This window comes from Colossoma macropomum, unplaced genomic scaffold (assembly GCF_904425465.1).
Source record: "Colossoma macropomum unplaced genomic scaffold, Colossoma_macropomum, whole genome shotgun sequence".
In the NCBI taxonomy this organism is placed as follows: domain Eukaryota; kingdom Metazoa; phylum Chordata; class Actinopteri; order Characiformes; family Serrasalmidae; genus Colossoma; species Colossoma macropomum.
This window is the reverse complement of record NW_023494794.1, coordinates 16,020,737-16,034,732: the sequence shown is the minus strand read 5'-3', so window position 1 is coordinate 16,034,732 and position 13,996 is coordinate 16,020,737. Positions and strand designations below refer to the sequence as shown.

At 37.0% G+C, this 13,996-nt stretch overlaps 1 protein-coding gene across 1 annotated transcript in view; it reads left to right on the top strand.

Moving 5' to 3' along the window:
• Positions 1-13,996, top strand: part of acaca (acetyl-CoA carboxylase alpha) — a 59,364-nt gene that overhangs the window by 25,790 nt on the left and 19,578 nt on the right. Inside the window, exons 28-42 of the mRNA XM_036580364.1 lie at positions 1,080-1,103; positions 3,884-4,027; positions 4,702-4,804; positions 5,314-5,421; positions 5,941-5,997; positions 6,192-6,236; positions 6,425-6,466; positions 7,829-8,044; positions 8,431-8,586; positions 9,256-9,480; positions 10,834-10,989; positions 11,761-11,907; positions 12,597-12,866; positions 13,101-13,198; positions 13,631-13,751. Coding sequence (XP_036436257.1) covers positions 1,080-1,103; positions 3,884-4,027; positions 4,702-4,804; positions 5,314-5,421; positions 5,941-5,997; positions 6,192-6,236; positions 6,425-6,466; positions 7,829-8,044; positions 8,431-8,586; positions 9,256-9,480; positions 10,834-10,989; positions 11,761-11,907; positions 12,597-12,866; positions 13,101-13,198; positions 13,631-13,751 — 1,912 coding nt within the window. The remainder of the gene's footprint in view (positions 1-1,079; positions 1,104-3,883; positions 4,028-4,701; positions 4,805-5,313; positions 5,422-5,940; positions 5,998-6,191; positions 6,237-6,424; positions 6,467-7,828; positions 8,045-8,430; positions 8,587-9,255; positions 9,481-10,833; positions 10,990-11,760; positions 11,908-12,596; positions 12,867-13,100; positions 13,199-13,630; positions 13,752-13,996) is intronic.

Below are 13,996 nucleotides of genomic sequence, written 5' to 3'. Positions count from 1 at the left end.
GACATTTTAGTAAGAATGTGACTGCACTTTTTTCTCTTTTCACTAACTAGACTAATAAACCAAAGACTGGAATATCAACCACTCAGGAGAAAATGAGTGTGTAGAAGATGATGAGTCCTCATGAGTGTCTAACATTGCTGTAGTGCTAACATTAGCTTATCTGAAGAGGTAGCCTCCATCACTGATCCAGGACATGAACCTACTGATTTTTATTGCTACTGTTGAATAATAAAACATGTTTTTAAATGTGTTCTTCCACAAGCTACTATACTCATAATACCATGCTGTAACCTAAAAAAGTAAGACCACAGGCCTTTGTTAATTTCTTTAAAAATTTTTTTTTCCTTTTTCTTCCCTGTGATCAACCAAATATCCGTTCATTAGCTCTGAAAGATACTCGGATATCAAAATTAGTCATAATTCTATATGGTATGCCATTTATACAATGCTAATTGATGGTATATAAGCTTAATTACTTGTTGGCTACATTAGTCTTGTAGCTCCAGTGCAAAACTAAAGAAGCAGACTTCAGACACCACACGTATTGGCTGATCTACTACATTTAAGGTAACGGGGACAAACTGCAAATTTGATTTTTCGCAAAACTCTTCCTTTTTTCCAAATGATTTAGTTCATGACATGAAATACCAGGCAAAGCCCGCCTTCAAACCAGTGTCATTTTTGCATGCCTCACTGTGGACCTCTTGAATCCCGTTTTGTGTTTTGCCTCCTCACTCTTTGTAAGCAGGAGAGTGAACGAGGTTCTGATTCTGTCATGTCGTCTTAAAATACTGTGAATGACGCCATGCATTTACTGCATGCATGTGTGGGAGGAAGCAGTCTTTACTGAAGCTTGTGTGTGGCATAGAAATATGTAATAGAGCTCAGTTGACCTGATCAGTTAGGTCACATGGTTTTGAACTGTTGGAACATTGTAACGATTGACAAATTTAATGTTTAGCATAAAATGTAGGTGATTTTTATACATTACAGCCACACAGAACCTGACACTCAGGACTGCTTCTTGCCACTTTTGGCCTGACACTAACCGATCAGTAATCAATGTTATTTGATTGCAGAGGGAACATCCCCACTCTAAACAGGTATAGTACACATTCTTTATACTGTCAACCAATGTCTAGCTTTCTGTACAGAGTAGTGTAGATATTTAGAGATACTAGATTAGAAGAGGCAGCATGGGCAAGCACTGCTCTTGGAAGAAACTTGAATGTCTACTTTATATCTAGTTTCACTGAAGCTTGTCTGGGTGTTAAAGCTTTCTACAATGTAATAGTGTCTATGCACCATGCAAATATATGGTGGCTGCACAATATACCAATTTTCAGTGTTATCACAATATTGGCTTTTGCAGTAGTAATACTGCAGTTTTCTGGAATATGCAAATGAGCCTTTAGCTAATCCCTGAATATATTCGCATGCTGTGAGTATCCTGACCAACCTCAGAAGTTTCATATGAGTTTTTTAGGTGTTTGCAGAATTAATCAAAAATAGAGCTGTCAAATGATTAAAGTACTTAATCACAATTAATCATATTGTTTTATGGTGTTAAATTTGTCTAAAAGCAGCACATTTTCTTTTAGATATAAGAGTGGACAAAAACACCAAAATATTATTAATATTTATTACTTTCAGTCATTCAGTAACATTATTTTCATATTATGAGTGCAGGGTTCACTTGAACCTGAACTTGAAACTCATATGACTTCCGTAGAATGAATTCAGTTTCCAGTTTTCATCACAGGCATCCAGTGAGAGCAACAGTGGCTGCATGTTCCAACCAATGAGTGTATATATCATAGGTAGACTCAATAGTTCCAACTCGATTTTAGCCTCTCGACTCTTGCTGACATTGCTTGTGTTGTTACAGTGGAGACTCCTGACAGGAACTATTTCTTTCCACTTTGCTGTTCGTTTTGTTAGTTTGCTGCTTGTTCAGTTATCCTTAGGTTTCCCGCAAGCACTGTCCAGCGATAGTCTGCCGAAGGTGATGAAGGTTTTGCCTTAAAAGTTGTTTAAAATCTGTATTTAAATGAGATGACTACAGCTGCAGATTCTGTCATACATGCAAAACATACGTTTTATCAAAAAATATTTAATGAAATTTCAATTTTAAATTAAATTTCAATTTAATATTAAATATTTTTAAAAATGAACTTGCTTAAACATATAGCATGTGAGCAACTGGGCTTCACCTTAGGCTACTAGGGATGATTTGAATTGTCAAAAGAGAAATGCATTAAAAACGTTTAAGAAACAAATAGTGCTGTTAATGATTTATTACGTGAATGCATTATTAATGCATAAGCTTTCGTTACATCCTGAAACAATATGCTCATATGATAACAAACATTTCATGATCCAGAAATAATTACATAAATAAATAAATTTATAAAATAATTATATATGTGGGTGTCACCTCAAGGTCTCATGTCCAACAAGTAAATCTAGTATGATAAGGAAAAAGTGACAGAACTTGTTCTGATTGGTCAAGAGAGATGAAATGTATTTACACTTTGGTGGAACATCTAGCAGTGCTCATTTAATTGTTTTTCACAGCATAAAATTTTGATACAGATTTGGATTGTTACAAATCAGCAGTCCCAGACTAGATATAATATGATACATGATAAAAAAAAACTCACTTTGTAGCCCAGTAGTTTAATTAATTTGATATTTTTTGAGATTGGTGATCAGACAAGCTCAACTCTTTTGGGGAATTTGGTATATGGACATTAATGAGTTCACTCTGAGTATGAGTTTGCTGATGCTGCCACTAGTCCTACCTTTAAAATGTATTTCTCAAAATGAAGACTACAGCAGGAATCTGACACTAATCTGCAGTAGCATGGCTTATTGCGCCACTCTCAATGTGTACACACTGTGTGTGTGAGTGTGCGTTTGTCATTAGAAATTGTTGTCCAGATCATTTTGTGTCCGTTAGTGTGTGTGTGGGTGTGCATGCTCTGAATACTCTGATGTTAATTTAGCGCTATATAATACAGCCTAGACATCATGCTGGGTTTGAATTAAGAGTCTAATTATTGTGTTTAATTGTGACGTGCTCCCCACCAAATGTGACTGTTTGCCAATATTCTCTCAGGAAACTGTCTGTACCGCTACTGGACTACAGAACTCCAGCTAGCAGCACTAATAGTAGAGCGAGTGATGCTAGCAAAGTTAAAGCTTGCGCAGCTACAACTAGCGACCAGGCCGTGAATGAGGACAGGTAGAGTGAGAGAGTTCACTGGATTAGCTCTCTTTTAAATCACAGGTTAGCTTAAAGGAACACTGCACTCAAATATGCTAACGTTGGTTAACTTTGAATGGAAGTTAATGAGCCATCGTTAGCATTCGTGTATTAGAATTTGAGTGAAGAATTTCTTTAACCTCTGGGTGGTAATGTAGGAAGGGGTAAGGAAGGAGCTGGGCCTCTTTTTTGGTGAAATGTGGATCTTCTTGGACATCGTTTTAAGAGTGCTTTGTGGGTAAGGGGTTTCTTGGGTGTCATTTCAACTAACCCCAGAGTTACCCTTTTTTTGTGAAGTTTGTTTTGAAGAAGTCATGTGATTAAGATGGAACATTTTTACTGGTTTACGAATGTTTTACCTTTCACGTCTGATTTTGGGAGAACATATAACACCTTTTGATGTTTACTTATATTTCCTTTTTCTTTTTCGAATTGCCTCCTTACAAGCTGACCCAGCTTTTTTGAGAACTTTTAAGACATTTTCAGATTTCTAGCTGATGCAGCTTGTGAGGACACAATACTGTTCTCTCAGCTTCTCCTGAGACAAGTGCCTGTACTGGCCATGCTGTTTAATAACGCTATATGTGTGTTTGTGTATGTTTGTTGGGCTCTCAGAATGTCCTTCTCGTCCAACCTGAACCACTATGGGATGGTTCATGTGGCCAGTGTGAGTGATGTTTTACTGGACGCTTCCTTCACCCCACCCTGCCAGCGCATGGGAGCCATGGTGTCTTTCCGCTCTTTCCAGGAGTTCACCAGGTGCGTGTATGTGTGCATCTAGGTTGGTATTAGGAAAGTGTTGTTTCCCTGTTGAAGTCTCCCTAAATAAGCTGTAATAAAGACTGAGGGTAGACACACTAAGTACTAAAAAATATGTGGGATTTAGTTGTTGAGACTTCTGTGTCATTTTCTGTTGAATACATTTTCCGCATTTGCAACATGAATGACTTGTTCTTAATGAGTGTTTTGGCTGAAAATGAAATAAATGAATGAGTGGTGTCCAAGTTTCGCATAGCACTATGGGTAAACATTGTAAATCAACAAACAAAGTAAAAGATGTGTAGTGGGTGTTGTATACAGTCACACTGAACATATTGAAGATGTGAAATATCTGAACATGTGAAATAATTACTGTTTTTATTTATAAAAAATATAATATATATATATATATATATATATATATATATATATATATATATATATATATATATATATATATATACATGGCTTTATTTTATAGACTTAATAAACAGTTAAGAGAGCAAAACACCTCATTTCCGTGAGTTAACATTAGATTAAGCATTACTGGAGGTAATGGAAAGTAAGTAGAGTGATGAATAGTGTGTGTGTGTGTGTGTGTGTGCGCGCGCACTTGTTAGCTCCTTATCACTTACAAACTTGATTTTGTATATTGTCTGTTTTTTCTCTCTCAGGAACATTAAAGATGTCCTCAGTTGTTTTTCAGACTCTCCCCCCACCAGCCCCTCCTTCCCTGAAGGGGGAAACCCTGTGCTGTATGGTGAAGAAGACAACAAGGTGAGACACCTTCAACTCTAGCTTTGATGCACAGCATCTAAAGAATCCCCTAATGTCGGATGCCCAAACCAAAGAATGCCCAAATGTCAAATGCCTGAAAGCAAAAAAATGGCCAAATGGCACAAATCAGGGAGTGCCCGAACATCAGACACCCAAACTAAAGAATGCCCAAACATCAGACACCAAAACTAAAGAATGTCCAAACATCAGACACCAAACTAAAGAATGCCCAAACATCAGACACCAAACTAAAGAATGCCCAAATGTTAAACTTCCAAACCAAAGAGTTCTCGAACTAATGAGTGCCCAAATGTCAGTAGCCCGAACCAAATAATGCCCAAACATCAGACTGCCAAACCAAAGGGTTCCCAAACATCAGGAACATGCCCAAAGAATGTTCAAACCAGCGAATGCCCAAATGAACTTATGCAAAAAATAACCGAACATTAGATGCCCAAACCAAAGAACATCCAATACCAATACAAAGTGTGGTTTCTGTGTATTTTTAGAGCACTCTGGAGGAGCCAATCCACATTCTGAATGTGGCTATTAAGACGGACAGTGACATTGATGATGATGGCCTGGCTGCCATGTTCCGGGATTTCACCCAGTCAAAGGTGAGGCTTCTGACTAAGCAAAATATCCAGTTAAATACACTGACTGTCAAATGTTTTTGTGAACACCATGCCTTAGTGAAGTTTTTTTGAGTGAAGTTTTTTTTAAACAGTATTTTTCCTGTTACTTTTCAATTAAGTAAGGAAAATACTATTATTTAATCATTTGGGTACATTTGCCTTCAACACTCATGTTCAGCATGCTTCATGTTCAGAGTGTCTTCTTTGGTATGAAAAGAGCAGGCCTAAATAATGATTTGACAGTTTTCTTTTCCACACTGTTGTTAAAAGCATATATTTGCACTCTTTTTGGCCCAAAGGTGTTTTAAAAGTTTGACTGTCAGGAGTGCTGACATCCCAACAAGTAAAGAAAAATGGCAATATCTGATTAGATGTGTATTTAGTTTGTTATGTTACTGCAAAAAAGAGTTTGCTAGGGGTCTCCAAATCTTTGTAGGCTCAGTGTTTTCACTACCTGCCAGATATAAAGTCCTTGAGTGGAATTTTTTCTCTGCTCCACAGAAATCACTGCTGTTTGAGCACGGCATCCGAAGGCTTACATTCCTTGTGGCTCAAAAGGTACGGCTATCGTTTCCATCAGATGTTTTAGCATGTTTTTTCTCTCACTGTTCATTCTTTGACCAATGTCCAACCTTTACTAAAGTAATGCAGTAATGTCCAGAATTCAGACTGAAATTCCCAAATGTAGCTGTTCCACTGCATGTCTCTCTTTCTCTCCCCTCCCATTTTGCTCTCGATGCCATTACTAACAGGATTTCAGGAAACAAATCAACTGTGAGGTGGACCAGAGATTCCATGTAAGTATTCCGGCTCTCCAAGTAAGGAACAGCTCACTCCTATCCCCAGCTTGACGTCCAGATTGTCTTGATTGTCTCAAATGGTCTCAAATTATTTAAATGGATTTTTAGACAAGCTGCCACATGAACCACATGTATATGCCATGTAACAAAGTCAGCTCCTGACATTCTATTTTGCCCCCACACAGAGGGAGTTTCCCAAATTTTTCACCTTCCGTGCAAGAGACAAGGTGAGTAAATTCAATTCCATCATGATTCTGTAGCGAGCAATTCATGCATTGCCAAATCTCAAATATTGTCGTTAATGAATTCAGTTAGATGATTTTGCTCCAATTTAGAATTATTTAAACAAAACAACTTTGAACCATTTACACTATTATGTAGGGTGAACTCCCATTTCACATTTTGCGGGACATTCTCAAAATGTCCACTGCACTAACAAAACACTGTCCGTCTTCAAAGCTCCTTTTAAATTGACCTTTTTAAATATGTATAAAATATGCGTACATTCAAAATCATGTCTCACTCCAACTGTTGTGGTGATGGAGCCAAATAGAGGAAACTCCTAAGAAATAAGGAGAAATTGTAGAATTATATAGCTTTTCAAAAGTAGCCTATAGGTTAATATAACCAAATAACATAGCATCTTCAGTGTTTTAATTTAATGCAAATCTGTGCACTGCTTGTTTATATCCTCCCTTTTCCTACATGAGATGTATTCTAAGCTGTTCTCTATAGGCCTGCACTTAATAGATAATATCCCATACTGGCAATTTACAGCAAGTTCATAACAAAGTGCTGTGAGTACTGTCTACATCAGTACCCTGCATTGTCCTGCAAAAGCGGCTATGCTGTCCTTCAATTGAACCATTCTTATCTGGACACCTTACTGCAGTGGAGTATACACAGTAAAAATGACAACACACCAAGCTTTTTACAATTGGAAATCACCCAAGAAAATGAGCCAATACTTATTGTTTATTATTAAAATTGGTTATTAATTGATTCTCCCATGCTAAAATCTATTTTGTTGAATTGCAGCATACAGACTGACACATTATGATGCATCAGTGCATTGTATACCCCAACTGCCTTACATTTAGATTTTAAATTACTTGGTGTATACACTCATATGACCCTCCCCTGCACAGCTTTTCTTTGTTCAAATAGAAATAATAAACCCCTGTAGAAGTTAGAATAGGCTGGCATGTTCTTCAGATGCTTAGACTTTCTCTGATAGGCTCTCGATCATGATCAGTGATGGCTCTCTTTCGTCTCCCGGCTCTGATAGTTTTCTAAAATGGTTCCACCAAAGCTCATTACTTTAATGAACTTTTTAATTATTTTGCCCATTTGAGAGAGATGACATCCATTAGCTAGCTGTGATTACCTACATTTACTAAATCTAGCCTGCTATTAGTGCTGGGGGCCACTTTCTGCTCCTGTAGACTCACTTTCTTCGAATTTAAAATAACCAATTTCACCCTCTTCTGCTTAATTTTTTTTTTATCCCCTTTACTCATGTTTTCACTATAGTTGAACATATTCCGTTGCACAATTTGACGCTTTTTTGCTCTTGTGTATGTGTCCAGTTTGAGGAGGATCGTATCTACAGGCACTTGGAACCTGCCCTAGCCTTCCAGCTGGAGTTGAATCGCATGCGGAACTTTGCACTGACTGCCATTCCATGCGCCAACCACAAGATGCATCTGTACCTGGGAGCGGCTCGCGTGGAGGTGGGCACTGAGGTGACGGACTATCGCTTCTTCGTACGCGCAATCATTCGCCACTCTGACCTCGTCACGAAGGTGAGCACACGGCAGGATCTTATAAACAAATTTAAATGTATAGTAATGTAAATGAATTATATAGTCGCTGTTGTGACAAAACCTCACATCTAAAATAATAACTTCACAGGAGAAGGAAAAAACATGCTTAACTTTGAAAGGAATTTATAGAACTTTTTTTTTTGCAGAATTTGTATTACTGTAAGTTTTAGCCATTGTAAATAAGATTTTTTTCAAATACAAAAAAAGACTTGGGGATCCAAGATTTTTTTCTGACAATGACAGTGCAGTGGAGGTTAGGTTAGGTTTAAGTGTAAACATAGCAGTATCTGTCTATTATAATATACTAGTAAATGAGAAAACCCCTACATATAACATACACATGCTTTAACTGCTCTGCTCTGTAGGAAGCCTCTTTTGAATACCTGCACAATGAGGCTGAGCGTCTGCTGTTGGAGGCCATGGATGAGCTGGAGGTGGCCTTTAATAACACCACCGTACGCACAGACTGCAACCACATCTTCCTCAACTTCGTCCCCACCGTCATCATGGACCCCTCTAAGGTTATAAACTACAGTCCTTTACAAACTTCTTCTTGCCTGTTCTGCTTTTGCAGCTGTTATAATGATTGTAGCTATTGTATATTTTTTGCTGAGTCTCTTCAGTTACATATTCAATATGTGAACTTATTGAGATGAACATATGTATAATTTGTTAATAATAATTGTTATTTTAGTTAATATTAACTTACATAGTTATTAAAACATCTAAAACAATGTTTGGTATTTAAATCGTATTTCAATGTAAATTATAGAATACAATAAAAAGTGTCTAATTTAGATTTCAATATAAATTAGAAGCTGAACATATTAGAGGTGTTTTCTTTCAAATATTCCAAGAACAGTTTTTTTTAATAAGAGGATATTTAAAAATAATGTACCTTGTTATTTGCATTATTTTTATCAGTATATCTCCTTCAAAAATTGATCAGCACAGTGCAAGCATTCTTGATGCTTCACAGCTTTCTCAGTCATAGGTTGTTGAAATATATTATATTTTATTTACAGTTTCTTTGTTGTTATTTGAAACCTAGCACCATAATCATGCACAGTTATCTGCAACCAATTTAGTTTATATTATTGAAAACAGTAATTGAAAAGTGATTTAGTGACTGACTTTTAAATACTAGTTTATATAAATATATGTGTGGATGTGTATTTGTGTTCCCTCAGATTGAAGAGTCTGTTCGCTCGATGGTGATGCGGTACGGTAGCCGGCTGTGGAAGCTGCGAGTTCTCCAGGCTGAGCTGAAGATAAACATTCGTTTGACCCCTACAGGCAAGCAGATTCCCATCCGCCTCTTTTTGACCAACGAGAGTGGCTACTACCTGGACATCAGCTTGTACAAGGAGGTCACCGACTCTCGCACGGGACAGGTGGGGCCCAAAGACCGACAGGTGGGGCTCATGCGTCTCTCATCCCATTAAAACCCATACATACAAACCATCCAATAAAGACTGTGGGACAGAGCTAGTTGCCTCTAATAGAGTGCTGACCGTTACCCTACTGTTCAAAAGTTTGGAATTATGCATCATATCAGTAATGTTTTGTTGTATATACTGTAATAGCTGAATAATTAATTAGCTAGTAGCTTAAAATATTACTACACACTAACAGGCTTTTATTCCATAATTCAAGAATTTGTCAATAATATTGTAATTATTTATAATATACTTTTTTAACTAATAATTTTTTATTAAATAAATGTTTTTTTAAGATCACCATTTTTGAGATTTGATCACTGCTTAAAATCAGTTATAGCTATATGCATCATTCTGGATACAGAGTTTTCCTTCAATGATTACCGCAAATTATTTGAAACCTGTAAAGTTGCATGTGATTTGCATATTGTGAATCTACAAACAAATTGGTTTATATAATTCCAAATGTTTTAATGATGTACACTAGTGTTCAGAAGTTTGTAATCAGCTTTCAGTTATATATTGAAATAATAAAAATTAAGAAATTAAAAATTACATGTCCAGAATTATTAATTATTGTAGAATGATTGACAAAGCTGTATAGAATCATGAATGAAGTTATTAAAATGTAATTTGAATTCATCACATTTTAAAAGCTGAGATCAAATATCAAGGCAAATAATTTGACAAAAAAAATAGGTAGAGGGATAATTACAGTATAATATTTTTCATTTTACTCTTGAAATATTCTTGAAATATTCATGAAATATTTAGTTAAATATATCCATCCATTAAATCCACACACAACCAGTTATTATTGTGTATAAAATAAGAAAACTTGTAAGTATGGCAAATGATTCCAAGCTTTTGTACAGTGATGTAAATGTCCAAATAGTCATTGCCCTGCAACTGTGTTACTGTTTAGTTTGTGGCCATAGTGTAGTTTTGTCTATGTCTGAATGGAGCTTAGGGGGGTGACTAGGTGACTGTCCTTCAGTCTGATATCATAGTTTGCATCCTCATTTCTTTTTCTGCAGGAGACAGGGTAGGTTTCATCATCATGTTGCGTCATGTCTTTTATGTTAGAATGCGCCCTGTTATATTTAAACTTAACTAACTTAACGTCAAGCAGAAAAAGTGACTGTTTTTTTGACTGTTGGAAATCTTGCTAAGAGCTTAAACACTTGCATCCATACAGGAATACCACGTTGTTCCAACTCAGCCACTGTGGTTCCTGATCATGCACTGCGTGTTTGTGTATAAGGGAGGGGTATTGTATGTTTATTCTTTTTCCAGCTTTAAGACTTGTCTCCTTGTCTGCTCTTCTAGATCATGTTCCAGGCCTATGGAGATAAGCAGGGTCCTCTGCATGGGATGCTAATAAACACTCCCTACGTCACCAAAGACCTGCTGCAGTCCAAACGCTTCCAGGCGCAGAGTCTGGGCACCACCTACGTCTACGACCTCCCTGAAATGTTCAGACAGGTACAGTGTAAACTCATCAGGCTTGACATGGACATTTTAGCTGTTTGAATATCGTCACTGTCCAAAGAAAAACATGTTTCTTCAGTTTTTCTGATTTGTATTTTTCTGCATCAATCAAACACACAACCTTGATTTACATTGTGTGACAATTTCAGAATGAATGGACCAATAGAAATGCTCCAGAATCACTTGGGATAAAATCTCTTTACATTAACTTACATTAGTAAAAAGTAAAGAACGTTGTTGTCTTCTCCTGAAAAGTTATCATTTTGCAGATGCTTGTTTGTCTTTGGACGACCATGAAATCCACATTGATAGTATTTGAATATTTCAGTGACGAAATATATTGTGTTGTTATTAGGCATGCACTAATATGGGAGTTGGGGGCTGATGCTGATGTCCACCATCTTTCACACCTTTCATATATATATATACATGTGTATATATATATATATATATATATATATATATATATAATATATATATATATATATATATATATATATATATATATATATATATATTGTGTGTGTGTGTGTATGCGTAAATCATATGTACAGCATCGGCAGATATATGAAAGATGGTGGACATCAGCATCAGCCCCAAACTACCATATATATCCCAAATATATTTAATACATTTGTAAAATAAAGGAATATAACACATCTAAATACAACTCACCATCTCTCTCTCTCTCTCTCTCTCTCTCTCTCTCTCTCTCTCTCTCTCTCTCTCTCTCTCTCTCTCTCTCTCTCTCTCACATCCATACAGGCCCTGAAGAAGCTTTGGCAGTCTGTGGACACATATGCCCACCTTCCAAAGTGCCCACTGCCCTCTGAGCTGCTGACATTTACTGAGCTGGTGCTGGACCCACAGGGACAGCTGGTGCAGATGAACCGCCTACCCGGGGGCAATGAGGTCAGAGCAGTGTGGTTAGACAGTCTTAATAATAATAATACATTTTATTTATAGAGCAGCTCAGTGCTTTTACAGTTGAACAGTAAAATTTAAATAAAACAAAAACACAACAAAAATAGGAAAAAAAAAAATGAAATTAATTAGGTTATAGAGATACATTTTCAAATGAATTTAAAAATGTAAACTGAGATGGTCATCATTATTTTGAACCTTTTCAGTATTGCTTTTTAGGGCATAAAGGGAAATTCCACAGAATTTTCAAAATTTCCACATAATTAAAATAACTAAGGTGCAGACAGTCACTTAGAGTGATTTAATAGTAAGTGCTCCATTCTAAAGAAACAGACGCAGTTTTGCTGGCTGGTGGTGATGGGAACTAGGTGTTCAAAGCGATTATTGCCTCTAAAAGTTACCTCTCAGAATGCTATTACAATGAATGGTTATGACCACACTGCCTAATGACATACATTTTTTACAATCATTTTATGATAAAAAAAAAATGATCAAAATTATACTTACTATTAGCCAACAGATGTCTTATGGTAACAAAACCTTTTCAGCTATTTCTTTCTTACTTAACTGAAAATTACCACTGAGAAAAGCCAAATTTCAAAAAAAAGAAGTGTCCTCAAGCTTTTGTCAGGCATATAAAGTGTTTAATTATATGTTTTTTTTTTTCTGTACTGCAGATTGGAATGGTGGCATGGCGGATGACCCTGCGGACTCCAGAGTACCCTGCAGGCCGTGAGATCATCGTGATCAGTAACGACATCACGCACAAGATCGGCTCGTTTGGGCCGCAGGAGGATGTGCTGTTCCAGCAAGCCTCAGAGATGGCACGTGAAAGTGGCATCCCACGCATCTACATCGCCGCCAACAGCGGCGCACGCATCGGACTAGCCGAGGAGATCAGACACATGTTCCACGTGGCCTGGCAGGACCCGGCTGACCCTTACAAGGTGAGCAGAGAGACGCAAATGTGTTTAAGCATATGGGTTGTGGGAACTGGGAGAGGAATACCAGAATCAGAGTCTGTTAGACTGATTGGAATCCAAGTCTGAATTTGTGCTTGAAGAAATCTTTCCTTCTGAGCTTATTATCCTTTTGTAGATACAACAGTGTTTTTGTACAACAGTTCTTCTAAATAGTCCTTCAGCACCCAATAGTTCACTTGATTTGCTTGTATCTTACAGGGATTTAAGTACCTCTACCTCACACCTCAGGACTACAAGAAAGTGTCAGCACTAAACTCTGTGCACTGTGAGCATGTGGAGGATGAAGGAGAATCTAGGTGAGGTCCAGTAAACATAGCTCCTATTCACCTACCGCTTACAAACACTACAAGCTCTGGTAAAGCTTAACATAGATTTTATAAAGGCTGCGTAGAGAGTATTATAGAGCTAAGTAGCAAAGTACATGTTTATAAAAGCTACGCTTTCTGTAATAAATACAGACATTTACAAAAAGAGCAGCCTCTGTATATAATATGCATGTTTATGTAGGGTGCGTTTAGAGCAGGGGTGCCCAATCTTTATCCGCAGTGGGCCAGTGTGGCTACAGGTTTTATCTCCAAGAAAGCAGGACCACACTTTAAATAACTAATCAACTTGTGGTTGAACAAGTCAAATTAAGTGTGCTTCTCTTTTGTTTGGAATGACAATCTGCAGCCACAGCCCTTTATGGCCGCCTGATTTAAAGTGTAATAAAGATGTTGTGTGTTCAGGTATAAGATCACAGATATCATTGGAAAAGAGGAGGGTTTGGGAGTAGAGAACCTAAGAGGCTCAGGAATGATTGCTGGAGAATCTTCACTGGCCTATGAAGAGATCATCACAATGAACCTGGTACAGTAGAAATACACCCACACACAGCAGCTGAATGTTTTGCCGCCTTCCTGAAATGCTTATAATTTCAGCCTTTATTCCTCATGTTGTCATTTTCAGAATGTTTAGTATTTTTGTTTGTTTTTAATGTATTTGTTCGTTTGCAATGCACTTAAATAAAAGAACAGTTAAATGAAAGGAGAACAAATAAGCAGAATAATTTATTATAACTGTGTTACTCATTCTGTGTCTGTACTGGTGTGCAG